The following is a 24792-nucleotide window of genomic DNA, read 5'->3' on the forward strand; positions in this document are numbered from 1 at the left end:
TTTTTTACCAATTTTTTTTATTTCGGGAAAATGACGTTTTTGTTTATTTTTACTTGAAACTTAATTGTTTGGGGGGGAAAACTTTATTTTTTTTAACTTTTTTTTTTCACTTTATTTTTTGTCCCACTTTGGGACTTGAACTTTTGGGGGTCTAATCCTTTACAATGCATTCCAATACTTCTGTATTGGAATGCATTGGCTGTATGAGTAATACAGTGTGTATTACTCATACAGCTTCCGGCCTGTGAGATCCAGGGAGCTGGATCTCACAGGCTCGTCACCAGAAGGCAGCGCAGATGCCTCAGGAAGGCATCGTGCTGCCTTCCATGCCATCGGGTCCCCACCACAGCCCCATGGGGACCCGATGGCACCACCGCCGCTGCACCAGGTAAAAGCCGCAAACCGCAGGTCTGAATTGACCTGCGGTTTGCGGCGATCGCCGACACGGGGGGGGGCACGGGACCCCCCCGCGCATTTAGTCGAGGTGCCTGCTCAATGATGGGTACTTAAGGACTCGGGAACCATGCCGTACCGATACGTCATGGGTCCCTAAGGGGTTAAGGCAGCTATACACAATTAATAGCTGTTGGCTGAACGATATCTCTCGGCTCCACCATGCGCATTCAGTATGTGTTATCAATGGGAAGAGGGGCGTAAGGCCTTGCCAAACACCTCTGGCAGCTTATCTCCAGGGAAATCAATGGGATAGGGTGACAATATTCACTTTGCCCTATCGTCTCTCCCGATATCATCTGTAGGAAGGAGAGTCATGAGCTGCCCACACACATTAGACTGTCATCCAACCCACCGCTCTTAGTGGGTTCAGCCAACTATACACTATTGTGTATGGGTGCCTTTATGATAGGTCATCACTATTAGATCAGTGACAGTTGTCAAGTGTTGGACCCCAACCAATCTAATATTGATAACCTATCCTATGGACAGGTCACCGGTATCTAGAGCCCAGACAACCCCTTCCATGTGTATAGCCACCTTTAGGCCACTTGCCCGGACGTGGCCGTATTGCGGCCCGCAAACAGCGGGTCCCCAATATGAGGGCACTGGCCGTGTGCTCCTCGCATCACGGATGCGGACCTATTCACTTGAATGTGCTTCTGTGGTGTTTCTGTCCGTGTCTCCGCACCGCAAAAATATAGAACATGTTCTATTTTTTTGCGGTGCGGACGGATCACGGACCCATTCAAATTGCAGTCCCCAATGCACTGAACAGCCGCACTACGGCCGTGTGCAGGAGGTCTTAGTGTTTAGCCACGGGCACAAGAAATAACAGAGTGGACGGGGTCAGAAGCAGACGGCTCTGTCCACCGTGTAGTGGTCGTGCATAGCTCCTGCAGCTCAGCTCCATAAGGTGGTCGTCAATATCTAGAGGCCAGACAACCCCTTTATTGTCACCTGGACTCGCGGACTATCTGATGTCATGGGAAAGAAGGATGGTTTTGTTGGATTTCAACATGTCAATCCCTTTGTTCTGGGATAAAATAATCCACCAGAAGTATACAAAACAATGGCCAGCTCACAAGAAGTCAATTAAATCTACTTTCATCTCAACCTATAAAATCATGCCAAATATTGGCCAATCATATATACAGAAATAAACTCTTATGTACTGGTATAAATAGATTGATACATACATAGATTTAATTGACTTCTTGTGAGCTGGCCATTGTTTTGTATATTTATTGTTTAGCTATTGGATGGTAGCGGCAGTGCTCTATTTTGGTGAGCTTCCCATAATAGTTTTTGTGAATCCACCAGAAGTGTCTGGCCGCAGCTTACTCTAAACTTTGTGTTTTGGGGTGGTTGTCGGGGGAGATAGCAATCGGCCAAATGAGCTCTTCAGCCAACACCGATCTGAAGTGCATAGCCAGCTTTATAATGCTATCATTGTCAGCATGCTCAATAGATAGAGTAACATTTCACAGAAACAGTCACTGTATTCATCACACTGGCGGTAAACCATTTACTATCAGTGTGAGATTAGTTACCTTATCAGTCAATGCAGACATGAAAGAGAGCTGCAGAAGGGCTGCCACAGTCCATGTCGGAGAGTTATGTGCTGCTTTTGTGGTTCATTTCTCGGGTGACACCCCAGCCTTGTATGACCTACCGCTGACATCATATACTGTAAGTAATAGTCTGGTAACTCCCGCAGGACTATGCCAAGATTCCCCAACTCAAATCTTCCTGAATGTACACAGAAGTCTAGGTTTGCTCTCATTGAGATCAGAAAAGCAGGACCCCCTGCTCATGACCCCCTCTAGGAGCTAAGCGGCTCCCATTCTGGCAGCCTCGAGCCATCCTTGTGTTACAAGTGGCCACCATGACACACTGCAGGGAAAACGCCTGACTGGCCGCAGCTTTCCCAAGCAAAATAAGATGTTTCCCAGGAGCAGAACCTGAGGCGATCAGCTGAAAGTGCTGCCTGTGTATCCATATCACAATTTCTGCAGCTACAAATTCATCCCATACGTAACTAGATTTCTGCAAACCCCTTCAGAAGAATGGAAGTCACAGAAATCTGCAGAGTGTGATCAGACCCCAAGACATATTTGCACATCATGATGAGATGAGTGAATGTCTGTACTTACAGATACCAGTTTGTGAGAGTCATCATGATGTAGAGAGAGGCAAGGAGGAGGCAGAAATGGAAGAAACTGTAGCTGTAGCACACGGTATCCTCCTCATTGTCATATGCTTTATGGACCCCATCTTCAGTGCTGTGGACGGCGCCATCGCCGCTGCTCTCTTCAGTTTGCATTAGCATATTCACTTGCTGGTTGTTGGAGTTGCGGATGCTGTAAGCAGAAGAGAGGAGTACAGGTGGAACAATGCAGAGTGACATGAGGCCTTCTAGCAGCGATTCTCAAGATACCGTGAAGTAACTGGTCCATTTAAGGCTCCATTCACACCTCCGCAATTCTGTTCCACATTTTGCGGAACGGAATTGCTGACCCATTCGATTCTATGGGGCCGCACGATGTGCTGCCCGGATCCAGAAATGCGGATCTGCACTTCCGGCTCCGCAATCCCTTTCCCGAAAAAAATAGAACATGTCCTATTCTTGTCCGTAATAGCAGACAAGATTAGGCATTTTCTATTATAGTGCCGGCGATGTGCGGTCCGCAAAATGCGGAGCGCACATTGCCGATGTCAGTGTTTTGTGGATCCGCAAAACACATACGGATGTGTGAATGGACCCTAACCCAACCCAAGTAGGCAAAAAGGGATGAGAACCGACTAGTAGAAAACGTAAGTCAAAACCTGGATAAGAGCGAGGCTAAACCCCACACTGCTGCTGTGTCACTCACCTGATAAACAGAGTGGACAAGATGAAGACCACAAGTGCAACAATGCTTGGAGCATCCCACCACTGAGCCACTGTAGATGATGATAGAGCAGTCCCATTGTTCACAATAGCCAGCAAGGTGGGATTACAATATTTATCTGAGGTAGAAATAGTAAGCATTTAATATCCCAAACATGCAGCACACTAATCCCAACCAAATCATACAGCACACTAATCCCAACCAAATCATACAGCACACTAATCCCAACCAAATCATACAGCACACTAATCCCAACCAAATCATACAGCACACTAATCCCAACCAAATCATACAGCACACTAATCCCAACCAAATCATACAGCAGACTAATCCCAACCATACAGCACACTAATCCCAACCACACAGCACACTAATCCCAACCACACAGCACACTAATCCCAACCACACAGCACACTAATCCCAACCACACAGCACACTAATCTCAACCACACAGCACACTAATCCCAACCAATCATACAGCACACTAATCCCAACCACACAGCACACTAATCCCAACCACACTAATCCCAACCACACAGCACACTAATCCCAACCACACAGCACACTAATCCCAACCACACAGCACACTAATCCCAACCACACAGCACACTAATCTCAACCACACAGCACACTAATCCCAACCAATCATACAGCACACTAATCTCAACCACACAGCACACTAATCCCAACCAATCATACAGCACACTAATCCCAACCAATCATACAGCACACTAATCCCAACCACACAGCACACTAATCCCAACCACACAGCACACTAATCCCAACCACACAGCACACTAATCCCAACCAATCATACAGCACACTAATCCCAACCACACAGCACACTAATCCCAACCATACAGCACACTAATCCCAACCAATCATACAGCACACTAATCCCAACCAATCATACAGCACACTAATCCCAACCAATCATACAGCACACTAATCCCAACCAATCATACAGCACACTAATCCCAACCAATCATACAGCACACTAATCCCAACCATACAGCACACTAATCCCAGAAATTTAACAAACGAATTCAAAACAGTTCAGTTTTACACCATAATTTGTGACTTTTTATACAACCCTTGCTACTTTTGAAAAGTGGTTTAAATAAAAATCAGCAAACTGACTACAGTAGGGAGAGTGGCATAGGAACAATAAAGAATAGTTTGTAGACAATTTTAAAAATGCACCAAATTTAACAAACATTGGGAGCGATTTATCAAAACTGGTGGAAACTGGCTTAGTTGTCCATAGCAACCAATTAGATTTCACCTTGCATTTTTCAGAGCCCCTTAGGAAAATGAAAGGTGGAATCTAACTGGTTGCTATGGACAACCAAGTCAATTTTAAATCTCCCCCATAGTGCGGAGTTGTGATAAATTTGGTGCACCTTTCGCCAACTCAAAATTAAAGGTTTTTAAAACCTGAGAGAAATATGACTTGCAGCTACCTGAACATACTAAGGGTGGCGCAATTCAATTATGTGGCAGTTGGTGCTAGTTCCCTAAAATGTATTTTAACCATATAGCAGAAAAATATATTAAGAAAATTACAGTTTTATTTCTCCATATACAACACTATCTTACAATGGGGAAGATATATCAAGACTAGCAGAAGCCTCTTAACAAATTAGGCGCATCTCTGCCCTGCTGTGCGCCAGAAACTAAAGTCTACGCCAGCTACAGGCTGGCGTAGACTTCCGCTATAACTTCCGCCACTTTGTGGCAAATGTCATAGTATGGTTAATTAGCACCCCTGTGCTTTTTTGTAATTATGTAAATGCAGCGGCGGCGCAAAGCCACACTTCCTTCCGCTAAGCCACACCCCTTTTTCTCATAACTTCAGAAAAGTGCAAAGAAGCTCAAAAAGACACAAATTATGGTGCACAGATGCCGTGAACCATAATGTGCAACTTTTTTACGCCACAATTGTGACGTAAAAGCATTGATAAATGTCCCCCGTGTCTTATACCCATCTTATTCAACACTAGCTGGTTACTTACCAGGAACATTTGCCATAGCCAGCCAGGTCACAAATATGGTGTACAGGGTGATAACGGATGCCTGTAATAGTCCAGAGTGTGGCTGAACCTCCTGCAAAAAGACAACCGGAATAATGTACAGACAAAAACGGTGGACTTTTTTATTTAAAGGGGTTAAATGTTATTTTTATTTAAATGTAATTCAACATGAAAAACTAGTTACTTTTGTAATTTACTTTGTTCCAAAAATGCTCCTGTTGTTATTCCCTACTTTATTATAATTGCCCCCCCCCCCCATATTTAATCTATATAGTAATGTGCACATCCAGTTACTGATGCGGTCGCACATGCTCAGTTCCATCCTTCAACTGCCACCAGCTGTAACTAGTGTCACTGAAGCAGTGATAGTTTTAGAGAGAGAACTACAGCATAAAGGACACATCACCTGAGCTGTCAGGCTGAAGGGAATCTAGCAGAGCATCTGGAACAATAAATGGGGAGATCTCTGGATCCATGTGAGGTATGGAGATGGTTCTAGCTTGGCTCCCCTTTCCTGTTTTCTGGAGCTCACTTGTCAGCTTTACTATGTAGACAGGATCAGCAGAGCATTTTAAAGGGGTTCCAGCCTTGGAGCCGACCACTCCTATGCTATAGACCTGTACCCCTGAACATAAAAAACACCTGTCCACTGTCCTTCCACTTCTGCATTCCGGGGACCACCATGAGCATTAACGGGCATCAACTGTCACAGAGGCTTGAACAGTACACCACTGCTATGATGTAGCATTCAAGTCACTGTGACCCCTGAGGCATGTGCTTGGCCGCAGCGGTGGGGCACTCAGCAACTCCTCAATCCCAGAGGACCAGAAGCAGAAGAAAATGGGTCAGTGGTGGGACCATGGACAGGTGAGTCTTCTTTTTTATGTCTGAAGTCACAGGTCAGTAGCTCCCAGGCCAAACAGCCCCTTTATGACAGCTCTACTAAACTGCCTAGATAAGGCAAGACAGCAGTAATATACACACATACTGTATGGGATCACTTTATATCCTACAGCACTATCCCACATAATGAAAATGGGAACCTAGGAGCCAGAAAAGACTTTTCTATTGAACTTTCTACACAACTGGGACAATTCTGAACTATTTTCATACACACGGAAGGATTTGCGCTTGCTGTCTGTGACTGACCATGTGTCTGCCAGGAAAAAACGTAAACAGAACTGGCAGGAGATGAAGTGGCACAACGTTTCCTAATGCCAAGGTTACTCTGTTCTAGCGGTCCCAGTGGTGGGCCCCTAATGATGGGACATTGCAGACATATACTAGAAATATCCTGTATACACTACACTATGAATTAAAAGGTATCTCCCCTGCCGCTCCCATTCCTGTGTTCCCCATACACCTGCTGCTCTCTACTTCATGGTCCATCTCGACACACATGCATGCTCGGTAAATCACTGAGGCACCAGGAAGCAGAGACCAGCTAGAACAAGAGTGGCGATGGATTGGTGGAGGTATCACTTACACGGATTTACAATTCCAGTTATTTTATAAATTGCATTTTTATGTTCTGATAGATATTTTTGGTTCAATTCCCAAATCAACACCTCTAAAATGCCACCCCGAGTCATACATTACCATTCGCTTCTTACCTGGACTTTTGGAAGGATTGATACAATAGAAACTATTACACAGAATATCAGGTTCAAACTGATGAACACTTTGTTGAGGACACATCCATCCGGTTTGGTGTAGTATACGTATAGGACCACGATGGCAGCAATTGCAGCAGCATAAAGCAGCACAGTACAAATGAGAAGAGCTAAAAACACAAAAAAGTCAATTAATCCGTGCCAAAAAAACTAAGTTTAAGGGGAATGTGTCATCAGAAAATGATCTATTGTTTAAGTTATGTTTTTACATTAAGCATATTTTCTTAGGCTTTTTATTTTTTTCTTCCCATGTCACAAATTTTTTTTTTAAATGGACATAATGCTGCGATTTTTTTACACTGTCCACTGAATAAAATAATAATTCATGATTTTCTGTATAGGTAACTTTTCAGTAGCCATTATTATAATCACCACAGACAGCTCCTGTCCCAGCCACCGCTGCAGTGCAGATACAAGGTGGCCGATACAGGAGCTGCTGCGCATGTGTTCCTACGCTTGCTCCCACGGTCCCGGACACCATAGAGCCCGGCGCTTTTTCCTAAAGTGTACAAGCACGGGCACTGCTTCTGGATTGCATGGAGGTCGTAATTATGGAAACGAGCAGTGTATAATGTGATGGTAAAATGAATCAAGCCAGCAAAGGAGCCAATATGGATAATCACAATACATTAGTAAGTGCCCTGTAATAACTTTCTCTACATGATGTGTCATTTGCTGAAATAAGACAACTCCTTTAACATATTTTATGCCTAGTGGCCAGTGTGAAAATTGCAGTATTATATATTTTTAATATTGTGACATGGACAAAAATAAAAAAAAATTAAAAAAAATCACCAAAAATGGTAAAAATAAATTTTAAATGTTATAAAGATGCAATTTAAACAATAGGTCATTTTCTGATGACACATTCCTTTTAAGAATACAAAGATCCTACACTTCACTGTTTTCAGACTTACCAGCATACCAGCACTTGGTATTCCCATCTTCAGCTCTCAGAAGCCAGGACTGACTCCAAGAATGAGCAAGGTCAATAATGAGGATTAGCTGGACCAAGAAGAACAGGAAACCACCAACCATGCCAAAATAATACCATACTGTTAGAGAGAAAAGAAGTACATCAGCCTGAAGAACAGAATATACAGGCAGGCAAACACTAAGGCTGGGTTCACACGGGCGTTGCGGGAAAATGTGCGGGTGCGTTACGGGAACACCCGCGATTTTTCCGTGCGAGTGCAAAACATCGCGCATGTTTGGTACCCAAACCCGAACTTCTTCACAGAAGTTCGGGCTTGGGATCGGTGTTCTGTAGATTGTATTATTTTCCCTTATAACATGGCTATAAGGGAAAATAATAGCATTCTGAATACAGAATGCATAGTAAACTAGCGCTGGAGGGGTTAAAAAAATAATAATAATAATTTAACTCACCTTATTCCACTTGATCGCGTAGCCCGGCATCTCCTTCTGTCTCCTTTGCTGAACAGGACCTGTGGTGAGCATTAATTACAGGTAAAGGACCTTTGGTGACGTCACTCCGGTAATCACATGATCCATCACCATGGTAAAAGATCATGTGATGACCGGAGTGACGTCACCAAAGGTCCTTTACCTGTAATTAATGCTCACCACAGGTCCTGTTGAGCAAAGGAGACAGAAGGAGATGCCGGGCTACGCGATCAAGTGGAATAAGGTGAGCTAAATATTTTTTATTTATTTTTTTAACCCCTCCAGCGTTGTTTTACTATGCATTCTGTATTCCGAATGCTATTATTTTCCCTTATAACCATGTTTATAAGGGAAAATAATAATGATCGGGTCCCCGACGTCACAAAGCTAGAACACCGTAATCTCGCGACTAGCACATGCACAGTGTTGGCATAGTGTTCCTTCCCTGTGCTGGCATCAGCCTCAGGGAATGAACTGCACATGCGCTAGCTAGTGCATCATGAGATTATGGCGCTCTAGCTTTGTGACGTCGGGGAGCAAGGAGGAGATTCGGAGGATGCGGGGCAGGGCTGGGCTCCTTCACAGTGGGCGTGGCTGGGCTCCGGGAACGTTAGTAGCTAGATTATATATATATATATATATATATATATATATAAAATAGTTTTTTTGACACAATAAAAGCACACAGAGCTATGGAGACTGGGTATTGCGGATGTGCTAGCGGCCATCTAGCAACCCATGTCCTCAGCTCTATACACAAAATCCCGGTGACAGGTTCCCTTTAAATGGTTACACAAAGACATGTAGCTGGCAAGGCAGGTGGAGAGCTATAGACATGTACACTACATAGAAAGCTGCCGGAGGCAGGGAAGGAAGAAAGAGCAAGGACAGGGAGAAGACTAACGTCACAAGTCGTTACCTGTAGTAAATACTCCGTTTGGTATAAAGAAAGCACCAACTGTAATTCCCACTAAAATCAGGAACTTAAAAAACCAAAACCTGAACAAAAGCAACAAGACAGATCAGCATCAAAAAGCAGTGAGTGTCACATTAAAATACATTGAGGTTCTGGTTTTATTGTGGCCAGTTTTACATGGAAATGAACATTATATACTGGGATTAGAACAAATTGGCTGCTTTCTTCTCTTCCAAGAATAGTGCCAGACCTGCCTACAGGTTAAGTGTGGTATTGCAGCTCTACCCCATTAACGTCTATAGATCAGCCATGTTTTTCTAATCCTTTAAATTAGATCTATCATAAGAAAAGTGTTCACAGACACTGTGTCATCTGCTATGTCACTCCTTGCAATCGCTTCCATTAGTCGACTGCTATATGGCTCACCCGCCTCCTGCACTGTGCATTTATGCAGGATGTAGAGCACAAAACTGGTACAGACTCAGAAGCTCTGCCCATGCCACCAGTAGTGGGTGTCAGCTGACCCTGTTACAACATTTAGGATCAGAGATCTCTGATTCTGGCTATTTAACCTCTTAGATGCTATGATCAACAGCGACCATAGGTCTGTCATGTATGTGGCTGTATGTCAGGCATAACACACTGCAATACAGAATCATTACACCATATTATGTAGGTAGTCACATTCCCAAAATGGGCCTACAAATATTATAAAAAAGAAGTTTAAAGGGATTGTCTCACTTCAGCAAATGGCATTTATCATGTACATATATTTAAATACAAGGCACTTACTAATGTACTGGGATTGTCCATATTGCCTTTGCTGGGTGTTATGGCCACCACTGCAGGGTTAGGAACGAGGTGGCCAGGTCGGGGGTTGCTGCGCATGCGTGCTTTCTTGGTCCCGGCGACCAGAAAGACCGTCACTTTTTCCTATAGTGTGCAAGCACGACCACCACTCATGGATTGCAGGGTGGTCGTCACCATTGAAACAAGCAGTGTATGATGCAGTAAAATATAATGGAAAAATGAATAAAGCCAGTAAAGGAGGCAATATAGAGAGTCATAATACATTACTAAGCGCCTTGTATTATGTTTGTCTATGTGATAAATGCTATTTGCTGAAGAAGACAACCCCTTTAATAAAGTTTGAAGAAAAAAAAGCCAATAAAAAAAAAAAGCTTCAGTACGGAAAGTTTACTAAGCCAGCCCTTCCTAGCCGTTTGATCAGGTGGACTGGCATACTGACCTGTCTCTTCACACAGCATCTGCTGTATGGACCAGAAGTCTACTTTTCTATGCATGTCTGTGAGATGCTCTCATGGTTTACCCCACTGAGACCTAAAGGACAGAGGCCCCTGGGACTATTTTAACTTTCTGAACTAATTGTCTATTTACTTTACTTTGCAGGCACATCAATCATGGTTCCTGGGTAGGAGTTCGTGCTGTCTGAACAGCGATCTGCTGCCCAGAAACAGTGCAGCTCTATAAGGAAGAGCAATAGCAGTAGCGATCCTTCATCCTCATACTGTGGGGGAGATCGCTGCATGTAATTGCAGCAGTCCCCTTCACTGAGCGAGCACCAGACTGTCGGGAAGGATAGCTTCCTTCCAGACATTCGGCCGTTACATTGTGCGGTGTCAAGACCAGTATTGCTTTTCTTCATGTCATTTATCTTGCATATTAAAAAAACACAGAAACAAATCCAAAAAACAATGGCGGATTAACTTTTTTCTCCCCCATTTACAACCAGAACATTGCATTATTTTATACATTATTAGTACCCCAAACTGTTTCTATCAAAAATAAAACATCCCACCTTAAATAAGGAATATCAACAGAAATATTCAATGGATAGGCAACTGATATAAAAGGAGTGGCCAATCTGGAGGACAGGTCATCGGTGGGGGTAGACGCCTCACACCCCAGCCGATGAGCTGTTGAGAACTCTTTCCATTGTGTAGTGGATGGAGATTGTTACTGCAGCACTATGCCCATTCACTTCAGTGGGAGCAGTGCTGAAGTAACCAGCCCCACTCACTACACAATGAAGGGAGCTGCAGAAGAGTGAATAGGAGGGGGCGCCGGGTGTCAGACCCCCAACAGATAGGCCATCAATATAAAACACGTGGACAATCCCTTTATCTGTGCATATGAAAATAACCATGCTTTCTTCTCTGACGTTCAGACTTACCCATTCTGTATGTATGCTCGTGGGTCCCGACTACTTCGTACGCAGATCATTATTATGACAAACAGGAAGAAAAACGCAGCCATGGCAAAACACATGCGGTACACTGCTTGGTGTCCTACAATGATGTCACAGTTCACAGAGCCAGAAATGGTGCTGGATGAGGAGCAAAACCATGGGAGCTGAGAATGGAAGACAAAGCATGACAGACATGAGAGCAGCACAAACCATGATGTCCGATTTTCGACCGAATGTAATCCCGATTCCAGCATCGCCCCTTTAGGAGGCGTATCAGAAGAGGCCTGACAGCCAAGAATGCCTTTAAGAAGCAGTTACAAGAAGAAGCAAGTGGGATGGCGGCGTTGAAGCCGGAGGGAGGGTCCCATTTGGGCCTCCCCTTAGGCTTCAACGTCGTGAATCTCAGTGATCGAAATTTAGATAATGATTGTTTATCAGTTCTGTCGAAGGGACTCAATTACAGTTTAGTTAATGATTTTGATGTATCACAGTTTGAAGTGGATTTATTTAAAGGGGTCAGGAAGTTGAATCTCTATAGGCACTTCAAGAACATACCTGTTTCCATTGAGAAATCTATAGTGGCAGAGAATCCTAGTAGAATAGGCCCTTTGGGCTTTCACTTTAATAAAGATATTGAACCCCTTGATCAGGAAATAGTTACGACACGTCTTGAGTTGCAAGGTTGCGATATGGATACAGTATCGGTTAATACTTCTGAACAAGATAACTTCACTCGAGGTATAAAATCTACTTACACTCCACCCTTGTCAGCTGGAAGTAGCTTAGATCTTTTTCAAAAGGCAAGTCATTAAAGCTTTGCAATATCCTAAAACGCCATTGAACATAACTAAGGGCGAAAAATTGGCCCTTCAGCGCCTATCTAGGATGTCTGATGTCATAGTGAAACCAGCTGACAAGGGTGGAAAAGTAGTAGTATTGAACAAAGATCAATATATGAGGGAAGCTGATAGACAGCTCAGTGATAGAACCATTTAATCTCCCCTTAAGATAGATCCAACATTCAAACTCCAGCAGTCTCTGCGTTCACTGTTGTGGAAATATGTTGCATGCCAAGTGTTGTCTGAAAAAACGGCAGAAAAATAGTTTCCTTTACATCCAGTAAAACCAGTTTGGTATTACAGGCCTAAAATCCACAAATCATTGGTAGATCCGCCTGGGCGACCGATAGTTGCAGGTAGGGCTGCACGATATGGGAATTTTGTGCGATTGCGATTAGGGCCCTAAAAATTGCGATAACGGTGTGCGATGAGATATTTTAAGGGAATTGTGCTAGAGGTCTAATTTGCTTGGATTTTCCCATATGAGCCGCTGACGCGGCTGGGTATGACATAGTTTTGGGGGATCTGTGGATGACGCTGTGTTGTGGGGGATCTGTGGATGACGCTGTGTTGTGGGGGATCTGTGGATGACGCTGTTATGTGGGGGATCTGTGGATGACGCTGTTATGTGGGGGATCTGTGGATGACGCTGTTATGGGGGGGGATCTGTGGATGACGCTGTTATGTGGGGGATCTGTGGATGACGCTGTGTTGTGGGGGATCTGTGGATGACGCTGTGTTGTGGGGGATCTGTGGATGACGCTGTGTTGTGGGGGATCTGTGGATGACGCTGTGTTGTGGGGGATCTGTGGATGACGCTGTGTTGTGGGGGATCTGTGGATGACGCTGTTATGTGGGGGATCTGTGTAGGACGCTGTTATGGGGTGGATCTGTGGAGGACAGTGTTATGGGGGGGATCTGCGGAGGACACTTATGGGGACCTGTGGATGGCACTTATGGGGACCTGTGGATGGCACTGTTATGGGGGATCTGTGGAGGACGTGTGCTATGACACATAGGGCCATGAGGGGGGGCAGCATAAGACATATAGCATCTTATGCGGGTCCCCCTCATGTGTCCTAAACTGCGCACATAACTGGCTTTGTGTTAAGTATTTTACTAGTGTGTGAAACAATCTCTCTCCTATTGATAACATGGCCGCCTCTGTTACTCACTGTCACTATGAATGCACTGCAGCGAGCGGCGCGTGACTGACGTCACTTAGTACCGCTCCTCCCACTTCAGGAAGCAGGAGCGTTACTAAGTGACGTCAGTCACGCGCCGGCCAGCCCGCTCGCTGCTGTTAGCTGCAGTGCATTGCATTCATCGTGACAGTGAGTACAGAGGCTGGACCTGTTATCAAAAGGAGAGAGATTGTTTCACACACACTAGTAAAATACTTTACACGCAAAGCCAGTTATGTGCGCGGGGCCCCTTCATATATAATCGCGGCTTTTTCGGGTCGGCCAAATCGCCATATCGCATTTGCCGATTATCGCGATTCGATTATTTTAGTTGCAGGTATCGGGTCTCTTACCGAACCTCTATCCCAGTACTTAGACTGGTTACTGCGCCCTTTATTGTTAGGCGTCCCTTTTTTTTTTTTTTTAGAGGATACCAATGATTTCCTGGAAGCACTCAGAGAGACTACATGGCAAAAAGGTTATTTGCTTGCAACAATCGACGTTGAGAGTCTATACACTAAAATTCCCCAAGATCTAGGTGTAGCAATTATTGGTGATTTATTGACTAAAATAGGAAGAGATAGATCTTACACTGAGTTTGTCACTGAAGCACTGTCCTTTGTGTTGAAAAATAACACGTTCATGTTTAACAAGCAGTGGTATAGTCAGACATCTGGAACTGCCATGGGGACACCAGTCTCCTGCACTTTTGCCAACCTGTTCTTAGCCCAATTTGAAGAGAGGTACATATTCACCATCAACAACCCTTTTGTACAACACATCAAAAGTTTTTTTTAGATACATCGACTATGTATTTATCATTTGGGAAGGAGATCGAGATCAATTTAGTCTGTTTGTTCAGTATTTAAATGATAACAATATGAACATGAGTTTTACTAGCAAGATAGAAGAACAGGCTATTGAATTCCTGGATGTCCAAGTTAGGATCATCAATGAGGAAAATCGATACCACCATATATAAAAAACCCAGTTCGACGAATTCTCTTTTGCATTATGACAGCTTTCACCCGCCACATGTAGCTGCAGCTGTCCCGTATGGTCAATTTGTCAGGTTTGCAAGGATCATTAAAAATGACATAGATATATGGAAAAAAGAAAAAGAAAAAAACACATCACAGTGAAATACCGCAAGAGACTAAAGCAGTGTTCACATTTGAATATTCTCCCATGGCCCAAACCATCAAAAATGCCATTTTAAACAATTGGCATATGCTTCAAAGAGATGAGCAATTAATCGATAAAGTGATAAACAAACCGATTGTTAGCTTCAAACGAGCGAAAACCATAGGAGATATTGTGACCAGCAGAAACCTCCCAGACACAAGCCATACCTGGTTGGATAGATGGAGCCCCATGGGAAACTTCAAACGTGGACACTGCGCAATGTGTAACGTAATGCGCATGGTGACACAGGTTTATAACACACACTATTAAGCAATTTATTAATTGCAAGTCAGCTTATGTAGTGTATGCGATTTTTTGCCCATGCGAAAGATTTTATATTGGCAAGACCCACAGACCCCTGTATGTGCGATTTAGAGAGCATAAAAGATCGATCGTCACAGGTATTGGAGCTACGCGCCTTTATAGAACACATTAAAGATGAACATCAGGACAATAAAGAAGTGTTAAAGTGTGCAGGCATTGAGAGAGTTAATCTACCAGCTAGAGGTGGGGACAGAAAGCGCATTTTATTGCAACGAGAAGCACAATGGATTATCAAAACTAATGCCATGGGAGGTTTAGGCTTCAATGACAAAATTTATCTTGCTGTCTTTGTAGGATTTTAACGTTTATTTGTATACGAAGGTGATCCGAAGATTTGATTGATTGATGCACATGTTTAGCAGTGACGCGCAGGGAGGAGACAGGTATATATCGCGCTCCGCTTTCACGTCACAGTAGGCTTGACAAAGCGCGATTGTAGCGCGAAACGGCTGTTGCCTTTCTTTCTGCTATATGTGACCCGCACCCGCTATGTTTCAAACCGAATAAAGCTACGATTTAACGAAGATTCGGTGAGTGCCGCCTTTTTTCTCTTTTTTTCTTCTACCGTTGATGACATTCAGCTATTTACCTAGGCAGAGCACCACTCAATTTTTTGCATGGACGCTGAGAGTTAGCCATCTGCACCATACCGCGCAGTAGTGCCGACTGTGTTCTCTCTTTTTTCTTTTATTGACTTTTTTAGCTATTTGATGATGGTGATGCATCAAGAAAAAGTCCTCAAATACTCACTTTATTTTTTCAGAATTGTGACACTTGTTCATGTTTTAATCATGATTTAAAGCAAAGCTTTTAATCTGAAAATGTTGTGCAATTAGAATGTTCTAGAGCAGGACGAGCTGGGCAGATTTATATTGACCGGTAGTAATATGGAAGAGGATTCAATAGAACTTGTACGTTATTATTTTACGTCCCTGCACATTGTGAACTGAAGAATCCAGAGGGAGGTCTCGCCCGATGAATGACAGCCTTTAACCACTGGTCAGGACCGCCACCACTAGGCTCCTAGCATGAAGAGGTTCTCACAGATTCCATACAAATCCTTATGCTTCCATATGAAAAAGAAAACTGCCATGTTTCACTATCTACAGTATTATGGTACCCATAGGGCATAGTTCACACTTCAGTGATTTCCAAACCAAAACCCGGAATGGAGCCTCCACAGATACGGTAGAATGGAAAGATCTACACTAGTTCTGTGTTTTTGACCCACACCTGGTTTGGGCTGAAAATCACTGACCAAACACTGAAGTGTGAACTAGGCCTAATAGGGGACATGATGATTATATATCCAGATTAGCAGATAGGATATGTCCACACAGTTAAAACTGCACCACAACTGCATCAGCAAAACCGTAATCCGCATTGAAAAGCATATCACAGTTTTTCTGGTGCCTTTTTAACTACAACTCAAGCTAAGCCTGCTCTTTACACAACAGGGGCCAACTGTGATATACAGATGAAAACCACAGAGACAGGGATCTGAGATAACACTGATCCTGGACATTTAACCCCTCACATGCCATAACAGTGAGTACGGCATCTGAACAGTTAGGCTACTTTCACACTAGCGTTCGGAGCGGATCCGTCTGATGTTTCATCAGACGGATCCGCTCCGATAATGCAGACGTTCGCATCCGTTCAGAACGGATCCGTCTGCATTAAAACTTAGAAAATTTTCTAAGTGTGAAAGTAGCCTGAGCGGATCCGTTCAGACTTTACATTGAAAGTCAATGGGGAACGGATCCGCTTGAAGATTGAGCCACATTGTGTCATCTTCAAGCGGATCCGTCCCCATTGACTTACATTGTAAGTGTGGACGGATCCGCTCGCCTCCGCACGGCCAGGCGGACACCCGAACGCTGCAAGCAGCGTTCAGCTGTCCGCCTGGCCGTGCGGAGGCGAGCGGAGCGGAGGCTGAACGCCGCCAGACTGATGCAGTCTGAGCGGATCCGCATCCATTCAGACTGCATCAGGGCTGGACGGAAGCGTTCTGCTCCGCTCGTGAGCCCCTTCAAACGGATCACGAGCGGACAGCAGAACGCTAGTGTGAAAGTAGCCTTAGACAGTTCTCACAGCAGCCTGGGGCCTTGTGAAGGCTCCCAAACCTGCTATTGGAATCTTCTTATAAGGGCTCTTTCACACGAGCGCGTCTCTTGCAGGAATCACACTGTGTGCGAGAGAGAAATTGTGCGGTCTGGACTAGGGATCGACCGATTATCGGTTTTCGATATTATCGGCTGATATTCAGGATTTTGAAAGTTATCGGTATCTATTTTGCCGATATTCCGATAACGAATCGGGAACAAGGATCGCGCTGCTGTCAGCCGGATCCTTGCTCCCTCAGCAGCACAGGGGAGAAGGAAGCAGTGTCTCCCTCCCCCTTGTGCCGCTGCTGCCACCAATGAGAGGAGAGATGACAAGAGGAGGGGAAGGGCTCCCGACCTCTGCGACAAGTAGTTGCGATCTGGACTAGTTAACCCCTCAGGTGCCCCAGCAGTGTAAGCCTGGGGCTCCGATCGGTTACCATGGCAGCCAGGACGCTACTGAAGCCCTGGCTGCCATAGTTGGCTCCCTGCTGCTGTGTGCACAAAGCACAGAGTAGCAGGGTCAGTGTGAAGTCCTATTCACCCTGATATTCACAAGGGTTCTAGTCCCTAAGGGGGCTAAAAGTTTTTTGTTTTGTTTTTTATTATACTAACACCAAAATATTAAGTATAAATGAAAAAGAAATATTTACAAAAATAAAAAATAAATAAAAAAACTTTAACAACATTCATTTTCAGCAGATTTGTGTAGGATTTTTAATTTTTTTTTCCCAGATTATCGGTATCGGTTCTAAAAAATCAATATCGGTCGATCCCTAGTCTGGACTACAGAAGCGCATCGGCATTATAATGATTGATAATAGTGTGTGCCTCTGCCTGACCTTTCTGTAACGAAATAATACTGACATAATCCCTCTCTCACACAGAGCGCGATTCCCGCAAGGAACACACCCATTTGAAAGAGGCCTAAAGCCCAGCCTGTGGCAGGGTTTAAAGGGAACCTGTCACCGGGATTTTGTGTATAGAGCTGAGGACATGGGTTGCTAGATGGCCGCTAGCACATCCGCAATATCCAGTCCCCATAGCTCTGTGTGCTTTTATTGTGTAAAAAAAAACGATTTTATACATATGCAAAATTAACTCGAGATGAGTCCCGTCCCTGACTCATCTCAGGTTAATTTGCATATGTATCAAATCGTTTTTTTTACACAATAAAAGCACACAGAGCTATGGGGACTGGGTATTGCAGATGTGCTAGCGGCCATCTAGCAACCCATGTCCTCAGCTCTATCTACAAAATCCCGGTGACAGGTTCCCTTTAAAGGCTACGTAAAGCTTTGGGGGCAATTTTTTTTATTATTGCATTGTCCTCATTTTGAGCCAAAATAATTTTTTGAAAAAAATAAGGGGTTGGGTCAGCACAACCTGCCTGTAGGTGAACATCACTATGGCGAAATACATATACAAACGGAAAATGCAAATGTGATCGCACACTACATCCAGCACTCTGCCCTCCATGCTGGATGAGACATTGGTTTATATTTTGGCCAAAGCATAGTAAGCCACTCACCGCGTCAAGGCTGTCTCATGAGTGGTCCCTAACTCTTGTTCCTACCTGTCATGGCCCATGAACAGGTAGGAACAAGAGTTAGGGACCACTCATGAGACAGCCTTGACGCGGTGAGTGGCTTACTATGCTTTGGCCAAAATATAAACCAATGTCTCATCCAGCATGGAGGGCAGAGTGCTGGATGTAGTGTGCGATCACATTTGCATTTTCCGTTAAAATAATTTTTAGAATTGTTCTTTATTAAAAATGTGGTGTTCTCTTTACATAGCTGACATGCTCTAGAAGCAGCCTGTGGATTTTCTGTTTTTCCGTCAGACCAGGAGCCAACGGACTCCTTATCTTTGCTCTCTTAGGCTACTTTCACACTTGCGCTTGATCGGATCCGTTCTGAACGGATCCGATCATATTAATGCAGACGGAGGCTCCGTTCAGTACGGATCCGTCTGCATTAATAACTTAGAAAAATTTCTAAGTGCGAAAGTAGCCTGAGCGGATCCGTTCAGACTTTCAATGTAAAGTCAATGGGGGACGGATCCGCTTGAAGATTGAGCCATATGGTGTCATCTTCAAGCGGATCCGTTCCCATTGACTTACATTGTAAGTCTGGACGGATCCGCACGCCTCCGCACGGCCAGGCGGACACCCGAACGCTGCAAGCAGCGTTCAGCTGTCCGCCTGGCCGTGCGGAGGCGAGCGGAGCGGAGGCTGAACGCCGCCAGACTGATGCAGTTTGAGCGGATCCGCATCCATTCAGACTGCATCAGGGCTGGACGGAAGCGTTCTGCTCCGCTCGTGAGCCCCTTCAAACGGAGCTCACGAGCGGACAGCAGAACGCTAGTGTGAAAGTAGCCTTACATTATAAACACTCATAATAGCTCAGTTCTTATCGTACGGATAAGAATATGGCCTAAATAAGTAGTTTAGTGATAAGGTTTATTAGATGACTGGCACAAAGTAAAAGTACCAGTCGCACAGTTAAAAAAAAAATGTTAACCCTTTGTGACAGAACAGCTCAATATTTTTAATTAAGTCCAATTGAAAAAGTGATTTTTAGCCAAAAATGAGTAACATGCAATCACTAAAAAAATTGCCTCGGAAGGTGTACATAGCCTTTAAAGGGCATCTGTCAGCAGGTTTGGACCTATGAAATTGGCTGACCTGTTACATTTCCATTTGGCAGCTGAAGACATCTGTGCTGGTCCCATGTTCATATGTGCCTGCATTGCTAAGAAAAATTATGTTTACATGCCAATGAGCCTCTAGGAGCAATGGGGGTGTTTCAGTTACCCCTAGAGACTCCACTCTCTATGCAACTGCCGCACCCCTGCACTTTGATTGAAAGGGCCAGGTGTGATCATGTTTACACGGTCTCTACCTGTCAAACATGTAACAGGTCAGCCAGTTTCATAGATACAAATGTGCTGACAGATGCCCTTTAAAAGGAAAATGTCACAATTACCATAGACTGCAATACTAAAACTACAATATTGCAGCCTATGGTATAAGCAAATGATAGTTTTAGTCCTAAGTAGTGTTGAGCGAACTTCTGTTTTAAGTTCGGCTTCCGGTTAGCGGAGGATCCCGATATGGATTCCGAATTCCGTTGTGGTCCGTGGTAGCGGAATCAATAATCGGCCATTATTGATTCCGCTACCACGGACCACAACGGAATTCGGAATCCATATCGGGATTCTCCGCTAACCGGAAGCCGAACTTTAGACGCCGAACTTAAAACAGAAGTTCGCTCAACACTAGTCCTAAGGGGATTTAAAAAAAGTAAAACTAAAAAAAATATATATTTTTTAAATATTTAAAGTATTAAAAATTTAAATCACCCAGCATTGCTAATTTTACATCTAAAAATATACAATAAAAACAACATTGTGTATGCAGTCAGGTCACAGTGCAGCACGGGCCCAGAGAAGATCAGGGAGTGTGACTGCAGGAGAGACCGCCAGATCTGGAGAGTAGCGGCGGAGCAGGAGAGGTAAGAGATTTTATTTATTTTATTTCTAATGGGAATCTGATCTGAGGTCTGACATGGAGGGACTGATGTGAGCTCTGATAGTGGTCTAATCTAATACGGGGGTCTAACCTGAAGTCTGATGAAAAAAATGTTTTCTTATTTTCCTCCTCTAAAACCAGGGTGCATCTTATACAGAAAAAAATACGGTATCTTTGTAATTGTACTAACCCACATTTTAGTGAATGACGTAAAAAAAAAAAAATTGGTATTTTTTTTTTCAATTCACGATAAAGGTTTTTTTTCAATAATGATCTGGGAAATCAAATTATGCCATTAAAATTGTCCCTCATAGAGCTTTGTCATTGGAAAAATTAAAAAGTTATGGCTCCAGAGTTATTCCTACAGTGGGTCTGTGATATATTTTTACTTATTTTCCCCCAGAATCCAATTAGAAAACAAAATGAAAGCTAAGACTGTATCCACATGAATGTCTGTAGGTCAGGTTCAGCTGGAATATTCTTCATAAAAGGAAAAAAAAATTCTGCCAGTAAGAAATATTTTAGTGATTCACTATTCATACTTCACTTGTGCCATCCAAGCAGTTTTGTCTTTCAGATTTATACAGAGATGAACTTGTGACCAGTTTGATGAAAGCAATAGTTCAAGCCGGATGAGCTGGAAAATGCTGGCTTAATGCTTTTAAGCCTCTGTGCACACTTGCGTTACTATTTCAGTTGCTTTTTGACAGAATATCATAGTTGTGAGGAATATGGATTATTATTTACTGTCCACCTCTAGCAGTCCACCAGTGTTTACAACTTTTTACACTTCCATTCAGCCAGCCGGGAACCCAGATAATGGAACAGGAAAGACCTCTCTGCAGGAGGTCTAGTCCATTCCCCAGTTCAATGGAATTTAAATCAGACTTTCTGGGGCCGGCAGTTCAGGAATTATGAATCGCCCGGCCATCACAGGCACAAACCGGATACATATTTGTTTCCCTGTGGACACAATGAACAGGCCTGTGGTCATGGTTTGGTGGTGGGATGCCAGGGAAGGGAGATATACATATCTCCCCACAAAAACTAAATAACGGTACCATACTTGGACTCTACTTGTAGCCGGAACCCAGGTGGGTCTGTTGGTCCCAGAATCATCTCCCTGTGTCCTTCTGGTCTAGAGCTATGAACCCTAAAGGGTTTTGTGGGTCATTGAGCTGCCAGGATCATCAGGGAGGGAGGAGGACCCTTCCCAGAGGCGGGAAAAGAAGGGCCAGCTACAGTTTAAAAGGCTTGTGCCAGCAAGCAGGCATGTCTTTTCTGTGAAGGAGGGTCACAGTGTGTCATGTGTTTAGAAGGACCTGCAACCTGCTGAAATCACTGCCCTCCATGTGAATACAACAAAGAACTCATCACAACCCAAAAGGACTCATCCATCTGGTAAACTGACTTTTGTTCTGCTTAACCCTGTTTGTACCATACCACCTGTATTTGTAACCTCAGACCACTGTATATATTCCTTGTGTGTACAGTGTTATTTCTAGTGAGCCCTTAAGGTGATTAAATATATAATTTAATCTTGTTCTGTCTTGTATATCGATCACCAATCCCCACGTCTGTGTTTCGACCTAGTTATACGCTACCGCGGGTTGGTTTCTTACCCTATATAATCCCAATAGTGGACCGGGGCTTATATCAAACAAGAAACTGGTGGCAGTCTACCCAGGCTGAGAATGCGCTGTTTCACTAGGGCAGTGAAAAGGCTCTCTCAGCTTGTTGCCTCTCTGTGCCCGTGTGGACAGGAGGAGTCTGTGAAAACTGTACCAAGACTGACCTTACCCGCTCCTCCAGGAGGGCGTAACGTCACGCCTAGGTAACCAGTGACCATACCGTATCTCATGAGCTCGACGTAGTTTACGTCCAGCATCATTCGGTGCACGAGGGGTACGGTATTCGTCACATATTGGTGGCAGCAAAGTGGGATTGAGATACTAGTGTGTGTGAGTGTGGGACCTATACTCTCAGACACTAAAGATTACCAGCAGTAGCTTTTGCCGCTGGAGTCTTAAGATCAGCTCAACACTAGACAGTCTGAGTGCAAATACAATAAGGTGTGTGTGTGCATCAGGTTGCAGTCTGTGTCAGTGATCATCAGTTGCAATGACGACCAGTATTGCAAGGAGCAAAGCTAAGGAGATGGCCAATGCTATGAATGGTGGCGGGGAGGACGCAGTCCAGATAGGGGGCCGAGAGGAGGTGGAAGGCAACTTTATTCAAGGTGAGGGGGAGCACAGCCAAAGCTCCCCAAGGAGCCAGTTGCCGGAGGTGAGGTCCGCGGTGGGCCTCACTCCACCTGCCCATCCCTACAGCCAGGCAGGCTCGACTGCTCTCCTACAGGCTGCCCTAGACCGTCTCCAGGCCAGAGACCAGGCCTCCTACGAGATCCTCATGGCAGCTGCAGAGCATCTGGAACAAGCAAAGGCTGCAGAACATCGCGAGCAAGCTGCAGAACGACGCGAGCAGGCCGAGCATCAGGCCTGAGCATCAGCTGCGAGTGCTCCAGCTCCAACTCCAGCAGCCCTCCTCAGCCCGATGAGAGTATCCAGAGATCCAGATTCCAAAACTGTGGGCCGAGGACTTCCCCCTGCTGGACAAAGATGGGGACTTGGACACTTTCTTGTTGGCGTTTGAGACGGCCTGCCATCAGTACCAGCTCCCGGAGGACCAGTGGGTCAGATTCCTAACACCACGTCTCAGGGGAAAAGCCCTTGAAATCTTCGGGTACCTGCCCAGCGAGACCATCCAGACCTATGAGGACATCAAGCAGGCTCTGGTCGGGCAGTACAACTTAACCCCTGAGTCATACCGGAAAAAGCTCCGAAGTTTGCAACGGGGTCCTACCCAGAGCTGGGCCGATCACATGCGGGCCTTGCTGAGAGCGGTCAACCAATGGACCACGGGATTGGAGCTCACCACCGTCCAGCAGCTGAAGGAGCTCATTGCTACAGAGCAGTTCTTGTGGAATTACCCGGAGGACCTCCAGCAGTACCTCCGTGACCGGAAGCCAAAGGGGGCCTCGGCAACAGTAGCCCTGGCTGACGAGTACACCAACAACCGGACTTCAGAGGCCCGGAAACCTGTTGGCCGGAGAGGGGGTAAGACAGACTTCGCGCCTGCTGCCCCTAGGCCCAAGTGGGCACCGGCCCCTGCTTCACTTTCCACTTCGGTGGGGAAACCCTGACTTTGCCACCTGTGTAAGCAGCCAGGACACTTTAAGACCATGTGTCCACAGCGCCCGATGGACCCATCTCAGTCTTCGACCCTAAAACCGTCCACTGTGTTGTGTGTGGGTGGGGGGTGGTGGGAGGTCCCTTAACAATTTTCAACCGGTCATAGTGGGCCAGGCCGTGGCCATAGGATTTAGAGACACCGGCGCTGAGATGACTCTGATCGATCGAGGAGTAAGGGAGGTGGGAGTATCCTCAAATATCCCTGCCAATGTTTTACTGGGGACGGACCTGGGGCGGCTTGTGTCTAAGTACGTGGCCGCTGACACCCCGAGGTCCAATCCCCCAGAATGTGATGTCATGTCCACCCCTATTGATACTGTGAATGTACCTAACATGCCTGTTGATGGGGATGTGGGGGTAGGGGATGTAATGTGTGCCTCTCCCCTCAGTCGGGAGGGGGTCATTCACGCCAGCTGTGCTGAGGCCCCAAGGTGTGGCCAGCAATCATGCTGGAACCTGTTGTCCTCAGGTGTGGCTACTGAAGGGACAAGCAGGGGGCAGACAGCTGCGGGGGAGGAGGATGCAAATAAGGTCAGGGCTGTCCCAGGAGAAGTAGGGCTCCCAGGTAAAGCCTCAGTGCAGTGTATTTTTTGTTTGGGGGTCTGATCCCATTTACAATCCATTCCAATTCTGTATTGGAATGCATTGGCTGAATGAGTAATACAGTGTGTATTACTCATACAGCTTCCTGCCTGTGAGATCCAGGGGGCTGGATCTCACAGGCTCTTCACTGGAAGGCATCGCGCTGCCTTCCATGCCATCGGGTCCCCATTACAGCAGCACG

General features: G+C 45.1%; 1 protein-coding gene across 1 annotated transcript in view; it reads right to left on the reverse strand.

Moving 5' to 3' along the window:
• The window catches only part of SERINC2 (serine incorporator 2), a 51469-nt gene that overhangs the window by 7418 nt on the left and 19259 nt on the right, over positions 1 to 24792 (reverse strand). Inside the window, exons 3-9 of the mRNA XM_040424315.1 lie at positions 11571 to 11749; positions 9380 to 9459; positions 7971 to 8108; positions 6994 to 7163; positions 5363 to 5453; positions 3330 to 3465; positions 2610 to 2816 (exon numbers count right to left, since the gene is read on the reverse strand). Of these exons, the coding sequence (XP_040280249.1) occupies positions 2610 to 2816; positions 3330 to 3465; positions 5363 to 5453; positions 6994 to 7163; positions 7971 to 8108; positions 9380 to 9459; positions 11571 to 11749 (1001 nt within the window). The remainder of the gene's footprint in view (positions 1 to 2609; positions 2817 to 3329; positions 3466 to 5362; positions 5454 to 6993; positions 7164 to 7970; positions 8109 to 9379; positions 9460 to 11570; positions 11750 to 24792) is intronic.

The sequence above is a fragment of the Bufo bufo genome, chromosome 3, assembly GCF_905171765.1.
Source record: "Bufo bufo chromosome 3, aBufBuf1.1, whole genome shotgun sequence".
In the NCBI taxonomy this organism is placed as follows: domain Eukaryota; kingdom Metazoa; phylum Chordata; class Amphibia; order Anura; family Bufonidae; genus Bufo; species Bufo bufo.